Raw genomic sequence first — 11,850 nt, 5'->3', positions numbered from 1 at the left:
CTCCCCCCTTCCCCCTCCTGGAGCCCCGCCAGCCCCGCGGCCTCGTGTCCGGCACCGGTGACAAATGGCCAAGTAAATGGGATAGATTGGGGGCTGTCACCGTAAATCACGGCACCGCGCTGCAGGTGAGGTTTCCATCGGCCGGGGGGGGGGGGGGGGGTGAGCAGAGCCAGAGCCCCGAAACCCCTCACATCATCCCCCCCCCAGGGACCGAAACCCACCGGAGCGAGCGCCGGGAGCGAGGCCTGAGCGGCCGGTGGGCACCGCACCTGCCCCCACCACGCCGTGCCCGTGCTCCAGCCACTCACCTTTCCATAGAAAAAAAAACCAACCAAAAACCTTTCCCAGGCCATAATATTCGAGTTGGCAAATATTTACTGCCCTCCCTCCTCCCCTCTCCAGAAACACTCGATGCCTTTTGCATTTATCACTACTGACCTACATTTTTTTTTTTTTTTTTTTTTTTTCCCCGGAGCTTTTTGTGAAGCCGCAGGCTCCCCCCATGCTGGCCGGGGAGTCCCCACGGTCCCCCCTCCATGGCCAGGGGGACCCGTCACCCCACATCCCAACCCCGCAGAGCCCATCTCTTGTGCTCAGTCACCCCCCCCTCGACATCAACCACATTTTTTCCCCCCCTCCCCACCTCTAGAGATCAGCAAACTCCGTCACGGGACTTTTTTGTGCTTCCCAAAGCAAACAGAGGCAGGAAGGTGCGGCCGCCCGCTCCGAGGATGCTCTTGAGCGAAGGGGTTGTGCCTGGGGGGGGTGTGGGGGTGGCAGGGAAGGGGTTAAGTGGGTTATAAATTACCCATGGATGTGGAAATGTGACTGAGAGGAATATAAAGAAAACTCTGACTGCTGGATTCTTTGCATTTCTAGCCTCTTTATTTTTCCCCCAGGTCACTTTAAAAGGATGCAGGCAGTCAGAGGCAGCTCCACTGCGCCTCTCCTCCTGCTTTTTCTGGGGGTTTGGGGTTTTTTTTGTTGTTTGTTTTTTACACCCCGGCCCTTGAGCCAGATGCTGTCTCTGTCCAAGGACTTTATGGAGCGAGCTCTGGCTGGGAAATCAAGTAATTAAATTAATTCGGGGTAGATCTGCTGGGCCCGGCCCGCGTGACACATGATGGAGGGTTGGCAGGAAGGTGATGGCTGGTGGGAAGCTGCACCGAGGATGCTCAGCTCAGGTTTGGGGATGTCACCGAGGCCACCCCGGGGTCCCGGATCCGTCCGGGGGGAGTCACACCCTGCCTGGGCAGAGTGGGGAGCTCAGGCTGTACGGGCCCCGCTGCTGGGGAGCTGGGCCCCACGGCCAGATCCTGCACCGCAACAGGGCAAAGAGGCCCTGGGAACGGAGCCACGGAGGGGGGGGGCAGCCGGACCGCGTCAGCCCCCGGGGAACCACCGCGCTGACGCCAACAGCCCGGTCCGGGGGTCAGCGGGGGCTGCCGGGCCAGATCCTGCCTCTTGGCCACCCGCGGGAGCCCGGCCGGTGCCTGCGGCTCGTGGGCAGGAGGGAGCAGCCCTTTAAAGGTCACAGTCAAAGGGCAGCGCTGACCACATCTGCCCGCTGACCACATCTGCCCGCTGACCACGTCTGCCCGCTGACCACGTCTGCCCGCTGACCACATCTGCCCGCCGAGCACGTGCTGACTCAGACGGGGGGGACAGCGGCTCTGTCAGCCCCAGCTGCTCCCGGCCGGGTCCTGACACCACCCCGGCATGGGGACCAGGGGCACGGCAGGGCTGGCTCTGTCCCCAAACCCTGTCCCCATCTCACAGCACCAAGTCCGGATGCTGCCGCGGCTCGAGGAGGGACCCCGAGCTGCCTGGGGTGACACCCTGGGCACGTCCCAGGTGACACCGGTGGGATCGACGCTCCTGTCTCCTCCGGATGTCACTGTGTCCCCCCCCCCGACCCCCAGCATAGCCTCAAGCCCCTTCAGATGATACCAGAGCTGGCCGTGTCCCCTCTGCTGGCATCAGGATGGGTGTCACCCCCCCCAGGAGCCCCCCCATCCCTGCTTCCCCAAACAGCCCCCAAAACTCCCACGTTATCGCTGCCTGCGGGTGGCCACGGGGGGAAGGAGAAGGCAGAGACGGGGGGAGCCGTGTGGGCAGCGCAGGTGGGCAGCCAAGGCGCTGCGGCTCCCCACGCCTGCTCCGGGGGGGGATTTCTCCTTCACTCCCCCCCCCCAGCCGGCTCCCACCCCAGGGTGGCTTCCCGGGGGGCTGCGGGCGGTGGGTCGGGACCGCGGGCGGCCGCCAGCGCCCGGGGCAGCCGTGATTCACTCGGCCAGACTGCGGACACTGGGGGCTGAAGTTTCTCAGGCTGGGTGGCTCCCGGAGCCTGACATTTTTGGGAAATTTCAACAAAAACACTTCAGAAGCTTCCAAAAAAACAGGACGATGGGAAAAGGCATTGTTTGGTCTCCCTCCCGCTCTCTTTTTTTTTTTTTTTTTTATTTTATTTTCCAATCCATGCAATCCCTTCGGCCGGTGCCCAACACCTCGGAGCTCCGCAGCCACTCGCACGCAGCGTCACCCCCCTCCCCGTCCCCGCACGGGTGTGGGGCTCGGCCCCCCCCCCCCCCCCAGTGCTATGGGGCAGGGGCTGATCCATGGTGTCACCCCTTTGGGAGGGGCACCCTGGGCCACCCAGGTGTCCCCTGCCACCCCCGGCTGTCACCCCACGCTCCATCCCCTGCGGGGAGCCACGTCCCTGTCCTCGCAGCTGAGGGGATGCAGGGAACAAAGGGGTAGGGGAAGCCACCGGCCAATGTCCCCATGGGCTGGAAACGGCCCCCCCCAGCTCTGAGCCCCAGAGTCACCCCCAAACCTCCGCCGCAGCGGTGCTCCCACATTCTCAGGGCTCCCAACCTCAGGGTCAAGGTCACCAGGTCCCTCCGTGTCGCCTCTGCGGGGGGGAGGGGGGGGAGGGAACATGACCCGGCCACCCCCCAGCATGGGGTGTTCTTGGGGCACCCCACTGCGCCCCACCCCGCACCCCAAAGCTCAGGAACAGCGGCCACCACCCCCCGCCCGGGGATCTGCAAAGCTCTGGGTGACACCGAGACCCGGGGGGGGGCACCGGGATGGGGGTGGGATGCCCCAGCGGGCGGCTTTGCCGTGGGGACAGTGGCACAACAGGAGACATGTCACCACCGCCGGGTGCCTGGGGACCCCCAGCAGCTTGAAACTGGGGGGAGTGTGTGCGCGTCGAAGCAACTCGTGGCGTTTTTTCCCACCTTTTTGGACTTTTTTTTGGGGGGGGAAAAAACAGAGATGATGAGTTCGATAGAAAACGTGGAGACTCATGGGAAGATATTCCCATTTTCACCCCCCCTCAAAAAAAAAAAAAAAAAAAAAAAGAAAAGAAAAAGTAATAGCACGATTTTGGGCTCGTAAAGACACTTTTGGGTGGGGAGCCCCGGGGCGGGGGGGGGCCCGGCCCGGCCGCCTGTGCAGCGCCGGGAGCGGCCCCGGGGGCACGGGAGGGTCCGTGGAGGCCGCGGGTGAGTCACCCGTGGGGAGGCGGCCCCGGGGCGGCTCTTACTCACCTACCGCGGGGGGGGCAGCGGGACACCGGCCCCGGGCCGGCGTGGGGCCGGGGGGGGTGGGCAGCATCCCGCGGCAGCACCGGGCGCTGCCGGGCGGGCACCGCGTGTCGGCGATCGGTCCCGGGGCCGGTACCGGAGCGGGACGGCGGGGCCCCGGGGCCGGTGCATTTCTGCCCCCCCGGGGGCGGGCCCGGGCCGGGTGGGGCGGGGCCAGGGCGGCATTTAGGGCTTTGGTAACCGGGGGTTGCTCAGACTTGCTCGGGACTTCCCCGGACGTGCCGGTGCGCTCCGCCGCCCCGGGCACCGACGGGCACCGGAGCCGGCCATGCCGCCGTTGCCGTTGCTCCCCCCGCTGCTCCCCCCGCTGCTCCTGCTCTGCCTCCGCCTCCTCCGCGCCGAGCCGCTCGCCTGTGAGTACCGGGACCACCGGGCGGCTCCCGCAAGGTGGGCGCGGGGGGCGAGGCCGGGGGGGGGGGGGGTCCCGTCGGGGCCGGGGCGGGCGCTGCGCGGAGCCCCCCGGGGGTCTCAGCCGATCGTGGAGGGTCGGGCGGTGCCGGCACATGCGGGGAAGGGGGGGGGTGTGGGGGGGTGTGTGTCCGTCCCCATCCTCCCCCCTCGGGGATGCGGAGCACCGGGGGCATCGCCGGGCGCACCTCGGGGCTGCGCGTCGCAGGGGAAAGGGGACCCCCCCTCGCCGAGAGCAGCCGCTACCCCCCATCACCCTCCGGCAGGCAACCGGGAGCCCCCTCCCTCCCCGACGCCCCAGCCCAGCCGGGACACCCCCCCCCCCCCCTTCTCCCTGCAGAGAACAATAGAGGAACCTTTTTATTTTTTACACCCCCCCCCATCCCTGAGAGCACAAGGGACCCCCCCTCCTCCCCTGGGGACAGCGAGTGCCCCTTGTCCCCATGGAGAAGAGGGCCCCCCCCTCTCCTCGAGAAGGGTCGGTCCCTCCTTGTGGCCCCCCCCCCGCCGTTCAGACCCCCCCCTCCCGGAGAACAATGCGGCTCCCTTCCCCACCCAGGACAATGGAAACCCCCGTCCTCCGTCCGGAGAACAATAGCGAACCCCTTCCCCATGTGACCCCCTCCCACCCTCGGGAGCGATGACCCCCCTTCCTACCCCCCTAAGTCTCTAAGACCCCCCTCCCCCTACTGAAAACAACGGGGGGGGACCCCCCCTTCCCCCCAGAGAGCTCTGCCCCCCCCCGCCCCATCCCAGAGAACAATGAATCCCCTTTTCCCCACCCAGAACAATAGGGAGCTCCCTCCCCCCACAGAGAACAATGAATCCCCACTCTCCCCCCCCCAAAAAAAAAAAAAAACAACCCTTGGGGGGGGGGGGCTCACAAATGATGCCCATTTGGGGGGGTCCCACCAGGTCTGGGAGGTGCCACCTGTGGGCTGAGCTGCGGGCGGCCTCAGCCCCGTGGGGATCAGAGTCCCCCGTCGCTGGGGGGGGGCACGGGCACGCGGGAGGGCTCCCCCCTCCCTTCCCCACAGGGCCCTAAACCCGAATTAGCCTCCGTCCCACCCGTCACCTCGTTGCTCCCCGTCCGGCCCGAGCGAAGGGGAGGCGAGAGCCCGTTCCCGCAGCAGGAAGTTTGGCTTCCTCCCGACGATGGGAATTTCTCAGGGCGATGGACGAGGGGTCCCACCACGAGAATCCCCCCCCCCTCCTTGTCCCCGTCCCCGGTGACACCGCAGGGGCCCGGCCCCTCAGGTCTCCTACCCGTGACCCCAACGTGTCGTTAACGGGGAAATCTCCGAGAGCGATAATTAGGGCAGGAATTGCAGAAGCGCCGAAGAGGGAAGGAAAAAAAGCTCCAAAAATCCTTTTAGGAGCCGTTAGAAGAGCCTCGGGATTGAGGCGGGTTTCGGTGCGGAGCCGGTGCCCACCCCAGTGCCCCCCCCGGGGGGCCGGAGGGGTTAATCCCACCGGGGACAACGCGGGGCTGCGGCCGGACCCCCGCGTCGGGGCTGACCCCGCAGCCTTCAGCTCACCCCGGTGCTTCTCACGGACAGTTTCACACCCCCGGGACCCCCATTTTTTTCCCCCCCTCATCGGGGTCCGGTGCAGCCCCGTGGCCCCTCGACGTGCGGCGCTGGGGAAAGGCGAAGCCAAATCTCCTTTTAGAGAGAATGTTTCCCCTCGGTTCAGCTCGGTCGTGCTCACTGGAATGCCTGGGCTTTTTATAAATCCCTCCTCGAGCTGAGGGATGGGCACGAGAAATGCCACTTGGAGAAGAAAAAGCCAAAAAAAAAAGTGGAAAGGAGGGAAAAAGCGTTTTTGGGTGCCGTCTCCGCTCGCAAACCTCGTTGCTTGAGCTTTTAGAAGAATTCTCTAAATATCTATTTTCAAAAATTTATTTTTCTTGCAGAATTCAGGGCTGCCCGAATTTCCTTTTGTTCTTCGGGGCAATTATTTATATTATTTTTTCCTTAACCCCCTGCACATCTTAAATCTTTAACTGCGTGATCTCCGACACTTATCGGAGGGTTTTTTCTTTTCTTTCCCAGCCCCTTAAAACGCTGATATAAAAATAAAATTAAATCCGGCCCTTCGGAAGAAAAGCATAAACGTTCCCGACACCTTGGAAATGTGGTTTTACTTTATAGCATTACTTAGCACCTGATCAGCATTTTTTATTTTTTTTTTTTTTTTAATAGGAAAGCCATAAAAACCCCAAGCAGGTATTTTCGTTGCGACTTGAACATTCCACAGGCTGCCTGTGTCTCTCCGGCCCTTTCCTCTCCGATCTGAAAACTTCACACTTTTCCCTTTTAAAACACATGTTCGGCGCTGTGTCTGAGCAGAGGGCGGAAAAAAAAAAAATGGCAGGGGAAAAAAAAAAAAAAGAGAAATATATATATAAAATTGGCCCCTCCAGAGGCTCCTGCTTGGAGGAGGGAAAAAAAAATTGCAGGAAAAAAAAAAAAAAATTTTAAAAAATAATTGGCCCCTCCAGAGGGTCCTGCTTGGAGGACGGGAAACGTGTCTGTTTTATGGCACTCGTGTGTGTTTCTGGTGCTGTTTAGATTAAGATTTAGGAGAATTAGGGCTCGGAGTGCCGGGGCTGTTATCGGTGGAGCCGGAGCAGCCCCGGCTCAGCGCTCGGCTCGCGGAGGAGCCGGTGCTGGGTGGGCTCCTTGGCAGAGCTGGGGGTGCTCTTCCCAGAGGCCTCGCTGGACGGTGAGGAGTTGGGGGCTGAGCCCCCCCAAGCGTGGGTTTGCTTTGGGGGGTGGGTGGGGATGGAGCCGTGCCATCACCCCCAGATGCTCGGGGTACCCCGGGGTACCCAACAGCAACATCTCCCGGATGCTTTTACACCCGGATGCTTTTACACCCACCCCACCAGCATCCCCTGAGCGATGGACGGGAGGCACTGCTCATTAAGACATCTCCAGGGTAATGAGGATTTTGGAGCATTAATTGTGCCGGGGTGGGAGTAGGAGCGGCTGGCGGGTGCTGAAAGGCGATCGGGGCCAGGGAGGTCGGAGGGGAGGGGAGGTCGCGGCACTTTCCGGGAGGTAATTTGGGATATTAGCCCGGCGCGTGCGGATGGAGCCGATAAGGCTGATGGACACGGAAAACCCCGGAGCGGGGTTGGGGGAGCCTTTTCTTTGAAGCCTCGTGGCCGAGGGGGTCTCGAAATAAAGCAGCGTGGGGGGATTTCCCATCACGGAGGGGCTCCCCAGTGGGGACCCAGCCTTGAGGGGGGGCCCTTGGGGTGTCCTGGCGCAGGGACCACGTGTCGAGGTGCAAGTCGAGTGTTTGGCAGAGCCTGGTGGCACGCGGTTGGGATTAGGGGGGGTTGGTCAGTGCTGGTCTCAACCCTCATGGGGGGTGCTGCTGGCCGGTGTTGTTGGAAAAGGGGGGAGAGAAGAGAAAAAAAAAAAAAAGAAAAAAAAAGAAAAAATACCCAAAAAACCCCCAAAACTTTCCGTAGTTGCTTTTGAAATCCTTTTGTCACGAAAAATTTACAAAGCCACAACCCAGCCCCCGCCCAGCCCTGGAAAAACCACAGCGTCGCCGAGACCCCCCAGCCTCGCGCTGCAAAGCTCCCCAAAGGCCGTCGGCGCTTCCCGGCTTGAACCCCCCCACACCCCCCCGGCTCCGCCGAGGAGCCCCCGGGCTCGCGGGGGGAGCGCGGCCGAGCCCGGCGCCTCGTGTGCCTCTGCTTCGGAGGGGGGCGAGCGTGGGGCGAGGGGCTCTGCCGTCATAAACGTGGGTATATTAAAAATATACATTTAACAATACAAAAAATAGGTATAAAATATATTTAAATAGATTTCAAAGGCATAAAATAGATAAATATGAATATATAGAATGCATTTAAATATATATACATTAAATAGATATGAACTACATATAAAATAGAAACGGACTACACGTGACTATATATAAAATAAACTACACGTAACTATATATAAAATAAACTACACGTAACTATATATAAAATAAACTACACGTAACTATATATAAAATAGATATAAACTACACATCACTATAAAAAATAAACTACAGGTAACTATATAAAACGGATATAGACTACAGCTAACTATATCTAAAATAAACTGCAGGTAACCATATATAAAATAGATACAGGCTACACATAAATATATATAAAATAGATATAACCTACACATAACTATTAAAAAAAACCCCAAAAACCTACAGGTAACTATATAAACCAGATCTAGAACTCTGGGTAACTAAATATAAAATAGACTATTGGTAAGTGTATATATAAAATAGATACAGACTCCGGGTAACTATATATAAAATAGACTATTGGTAACTATATATAAAATAGATATATAGTTTTATATATAGATAGATAGATAGATAAATATATAGATATATATTTGACACATAAATATACATAAAATAGATATAACCTACACATAACTATTAAAAAAAACCCCAACCCTACAGGTAACTATATAAAACAGATATAGACTCCAGGTAACTATATATAAATAAACTACACGTAACTCTATATAAAATAGATATAGACTCCAGGTAACTCTATATAAAATAGATCTAAACTACACGTAACTCTATATAAAGTAGATATAAACTACACATCACTATAAAAAATAAGCTACAGCAAACTATATATAAAAGAGATATATAAATATACAATTTTTTTTAGATTTTTTTTTTTTTTTTCCCTCCTCCTCTGTTTCTCCGGCTGCAGACCCCGCCGTGATTTCCCCCCAGGACCCCACGCTGCTGATCGGCTCCTCGCTGGTGGCCACGTGCACGGTCAGCCCGGACTTTCACCTGAAAGCCGAGGACCTGTACTGGACGCTGAACGGCCGGCGCCTGCCCGCCGCCTCCTACACCGCCCTGGGCCCCACCACGCTCAGCGTGGCCCTCGCCCGCCTCAACGGCTCCAAGCAGCAGTCGGGGGACAACCTGGTGTGTCACAGCAGAGACGGCGGCATCTTGGCCGGCTCCTGCCTTTACGTTGGACGTAGGTCGCCGGCGCGGTCGCACGTGCCGCGTTCGAGCCGGGGCGTCCGAGCTGGCTCGTCTCGGGGGAGGATTTGGGGATCCCCGCGGGGGTGAACACCCCGGTTCTTGCTAAAACGTGCCGTGAGCTTGCGGCGGTTGCCGGCGGCTGCTCGGTTTTCACCTCCCCGTGGTTTGTGCTCGGTGCCCCGACACGCAGCCGCGGCCTCCGGCTGGCGGGAGCCCGCAGCAGAAAGGCTGTTTTGGCAAACCCTCGGTAAAACTGCGCTTGTCCAAATCAATAATCGTAAGATTTTTATCTCGGGCTATTTTAAGAACGATGTTACGTCCTAGGAATACAGAGGCTTAGCTGGGAATGCAGCTTGGATTTGGTTTTTTGGTTGTTGTTGCTGAAAGAAAACAGCTCCGGAGTCGGGCGCAGGCAGGAGTCGGGCGCAGGCAGGAGTCGGGCGCAGGCAGGAGTCGGGCGCAGGCAGGAGTCGGGCGCAGGCAGGAGCTTAAACCCTTCCAGCAGACGCGTTTGCAGCCGCGGGGCTGGAACCTGGGGACCACGGTGGCATCACCCCCTGGGACCACGGGCTGAGTTTTACCGCTGCGCCATTTCATCCTCCTCTGCCTTTTTTTTTTTTTTTTTTTTTTTTTTCCCCTCTCCCAGTACCCCCAGAAAAACCAGTCAACATCACCTGCTGGTCCAAAAACATGAAGGACCTCACCTGCAAGTGGGCGCCGGGGACGGAAGGGGAGACGTTCCTGCACACCAACTACACCCTCAAGTACAAGCTCAGGTGGGGCTGCCTGCCTTAATTCCTATTATTCTTCAAAAAAAAAACCAACAAAGAAATGGTGATTTGTGTTTTGAAGCGTTAGGGGTTGGTGGGGAATGGGGAACACGATGCCTCCTGGCCAGACCCCTCTGGGGACGGCGCCGGGCGTGATGAGTTTCCTCAGGTCTCGGCTGCCGCGAGCGCTGGCGGGCAGCCACGCTCTGTGCGTGCCGGGGAGGAGGAAGAGGAGGAGGAGGGTGAGGAGAAGCGGCTGCGGGGCCGGTAACCCAACACCTCTCCGGCGTCAGGCTCTGGGTGTTGAGTGGCAGATAAATGAGCCGCGGGCCCCCATTTCCTCCCGGGGATGGGTGAAGGTCCCCGGTTCGACACTGAGCGCCCGCCCGCAGGTGGTACGGCCGCGACAACACGTGCCAGGAGTATCACACGGCCGGGCCCTACTCCTGCCACATCCCCAAGGACCTGGCCCTCTTCACGCCCTACGAGATCTGGGTGGAGGCGTCCAACCGCCTGGGGGTGGCCGTCTCCGACGTCGTCATGTTGGACATCCTCGACGTGGGTGAGCGAGGGCGGCACGATGTCACCCCCACGCCGAGGGTGACCTCACGGCGGGGCGTTGTGTGTCGGGGGGAGGTGGGGAGCGAGTGGCGGGTTCACGCCGTGGGAGGTGGGGGGGGGGGGGGGGGGGGGGGGGGCAGCAGGAAATGGGCGATATGTGAGCAGAATTGCTCCTAATCGAATTAGGCTGTTTTCTCCGAGGTTTGGTTGTGGGGTTGGGTGGGTTGGTGGGTTGGTTGGGGTTTTTTTTGGCATCTGCGGCTCCTTAACCCTCGCGGCTCCAGCCCCTGCCCTGTCCCCGCAGTCACCACGGACCCGCCGCTGGACGTGCACGTCAGCCGGGTGGGGGACCTGGAGGACCAGCTGAGCGTGCGCTGGAGCTCGCCCCCGGCCCTCAAGGATTTCCTCTTCCAAGCCAAATACCAGATCCAGTACCGGGTGGAGGACAGCTCGGAGTGGAAGGTGGGTGGCATCCCCCTCCGGCCACCCCCCGGGCGAGGGGACGCCTCCCCCCGCCGGCGCTGCCATCTCTCCCCCCCTCCCAACCCCGCCTCTCCAGGTGGTGGACGACGTGGGCAACCAGACCTCGTGCCGCCTGGCCGGCCTCCGCCCCGGCACCGTCTACTTCGTCCAGGTGCGGTGTAATCCCTTCGGCATCTACGGCTCCAAAAAAGCCGGAATCTGGAGCGACTGGAGCAACCCCACGGCCGCCTCCACCCCGCGCAGCGGTGAGTGCCCCCGGCAGCGTTCGGGGGGCAGGGGGGGGTGCTGCCTCTCCCCTGCACACACAGGATATGCGGGAGCGGGGGGGCCCCTCCCCACCCCGTGCCCGGCACCTGGATTTCTTGCAAAGGAGCCAATTTGGAGCTCAGCTTTCCCAGCTGGGAGCCAAAAAGCTGCTTGTTTTCCTCTTGCCCATCATCATTTATGCGATGGGGGTGGGTTGAGGCACGTCCCCCCGTTTCCCTCTTCCCCCCCACCCCCCCCCCCCCCCACGGTGGCACTTGACCCCTTTGTCCCCGCAGAGCGAGCGGCGGGGGGTTGTGACCCCAAAGGGGGGGAGCAAAACACGACGCTGCGGCGGGAGCTGAAGCAGTTTTTCGGGTGGGTGAAGAAACACGCCTACGGCTGCTCCAACCTCGGCATCAAGCTCTACGACCAGTGGCGCGTGTGGCTGCAGAAATCGCACAAAACACGCAACCAGGTAGGTAAGGAGCCTTTCACACTTCTTTTCCCTGGCTTGGGGCAGGGAGGGGGGGTGTGATTGCCCCCACACACACACAACCCCCTGGGGGACTGGGGGGTGATGCCGGGGCGCACGGCCGGCGGCGACGTGGGGCTCTGCTCCTCTCCGCAGGTTCTTCCCGGCGATAAGTTGTAGCCCCCGGGGGACCGAGCGCCGGCAGGATGACACGGGGCGCCCGGCACCCACCCGGGACCACCCGCGCCCGCCCCGGCCCTGCCGGGGGGGA

General features: G+C 60.1%; 1 protein-coding gene across 2 annotated transcripts; it reads left to right on the top strand.

The window, feature by feature from the left end:
* Positions 1 to 3,778: 3,778 nt before the first annotated feature.
* On the top strand, positions 3,779 to 11,847 carry CRLF1 (cytokine receptor like factor 1). Of its 2 annotated transcripts, none has more exons than XM_074927731.1 (8): positions 3,779 to 3,967; positions 8,761 to 9,039; positions 9,694 to 9,823; positions 10,210 to 10,379; positions 10,683 to 10,840; positions 10,938 to 11,106; positions 11,404 to 11,582; positions 11,736 to 11,847. In XM_074927731.1, the coding sequence occupies exons 1-8, from the start codon at positions 3,883 to 3,885 to the stop codon at positions 11,757 to 11,759; spliced, it is 1,194 nt and encodes a 397-aa protein (XP_074783832.1). In that variant the 5' UTR covers positions 3,779 to 3,882; the 3' UTR covers positions 11,760 to 11,847. The 2 variants fall into 2 exon arrangements, with proteins under 2 accessions (XP_074783832.1, XP_074783833.1); XM_074927732.1 differs by having other exon boundaries at positions 11,404 to 11,586.
* Positions 11,848 to 11,850: the final 3 nt, after the last annotated feature.

Source organism: Athene noctua, chromosome 27 (genome assembly GCF_965140245.1).
Source record: "Athene noctua chromosome 27, bAthNoc1.hap1.1, whole genome shotgun sequence".
Taxonomy (NCBI): Eukaryota; Metazoa; Chordata; class Aves; order Strigiformes; family Strigidae; genus Athene; species Athene noctua.
The sequence above is the reverse complement of the archived record's forward strand: the minus strand, read 5'-3'. Positions and strand labels throughout refer to the sequence as shown.

Bases quoted from the DNA above. Each gene is read 5' to 3' on its own strand.
- CRLF1 (XM_074927731.1), top strand. From the start codon at position 3,883: ATGCCGCCGTTGCCGTTGCTCCCCCCGCTGCTCCCCCCGCTGCTCCTG. The intron at 9,040-9,693 runs GTAGGTCGCCGG...CCCCTCTCCCAG, and splicing joins CTCCTGCCTTTACGTTGGAC to TACCCCCAGAAAAACCAGTC. The intron at 11,583-11,735 runs GTAGGTAAGGAG...TCCTCTCCGCAG, and splicing joins CGCACAAAACACGCAACCAG to GTTCTTCCCGGCGATAAGTT.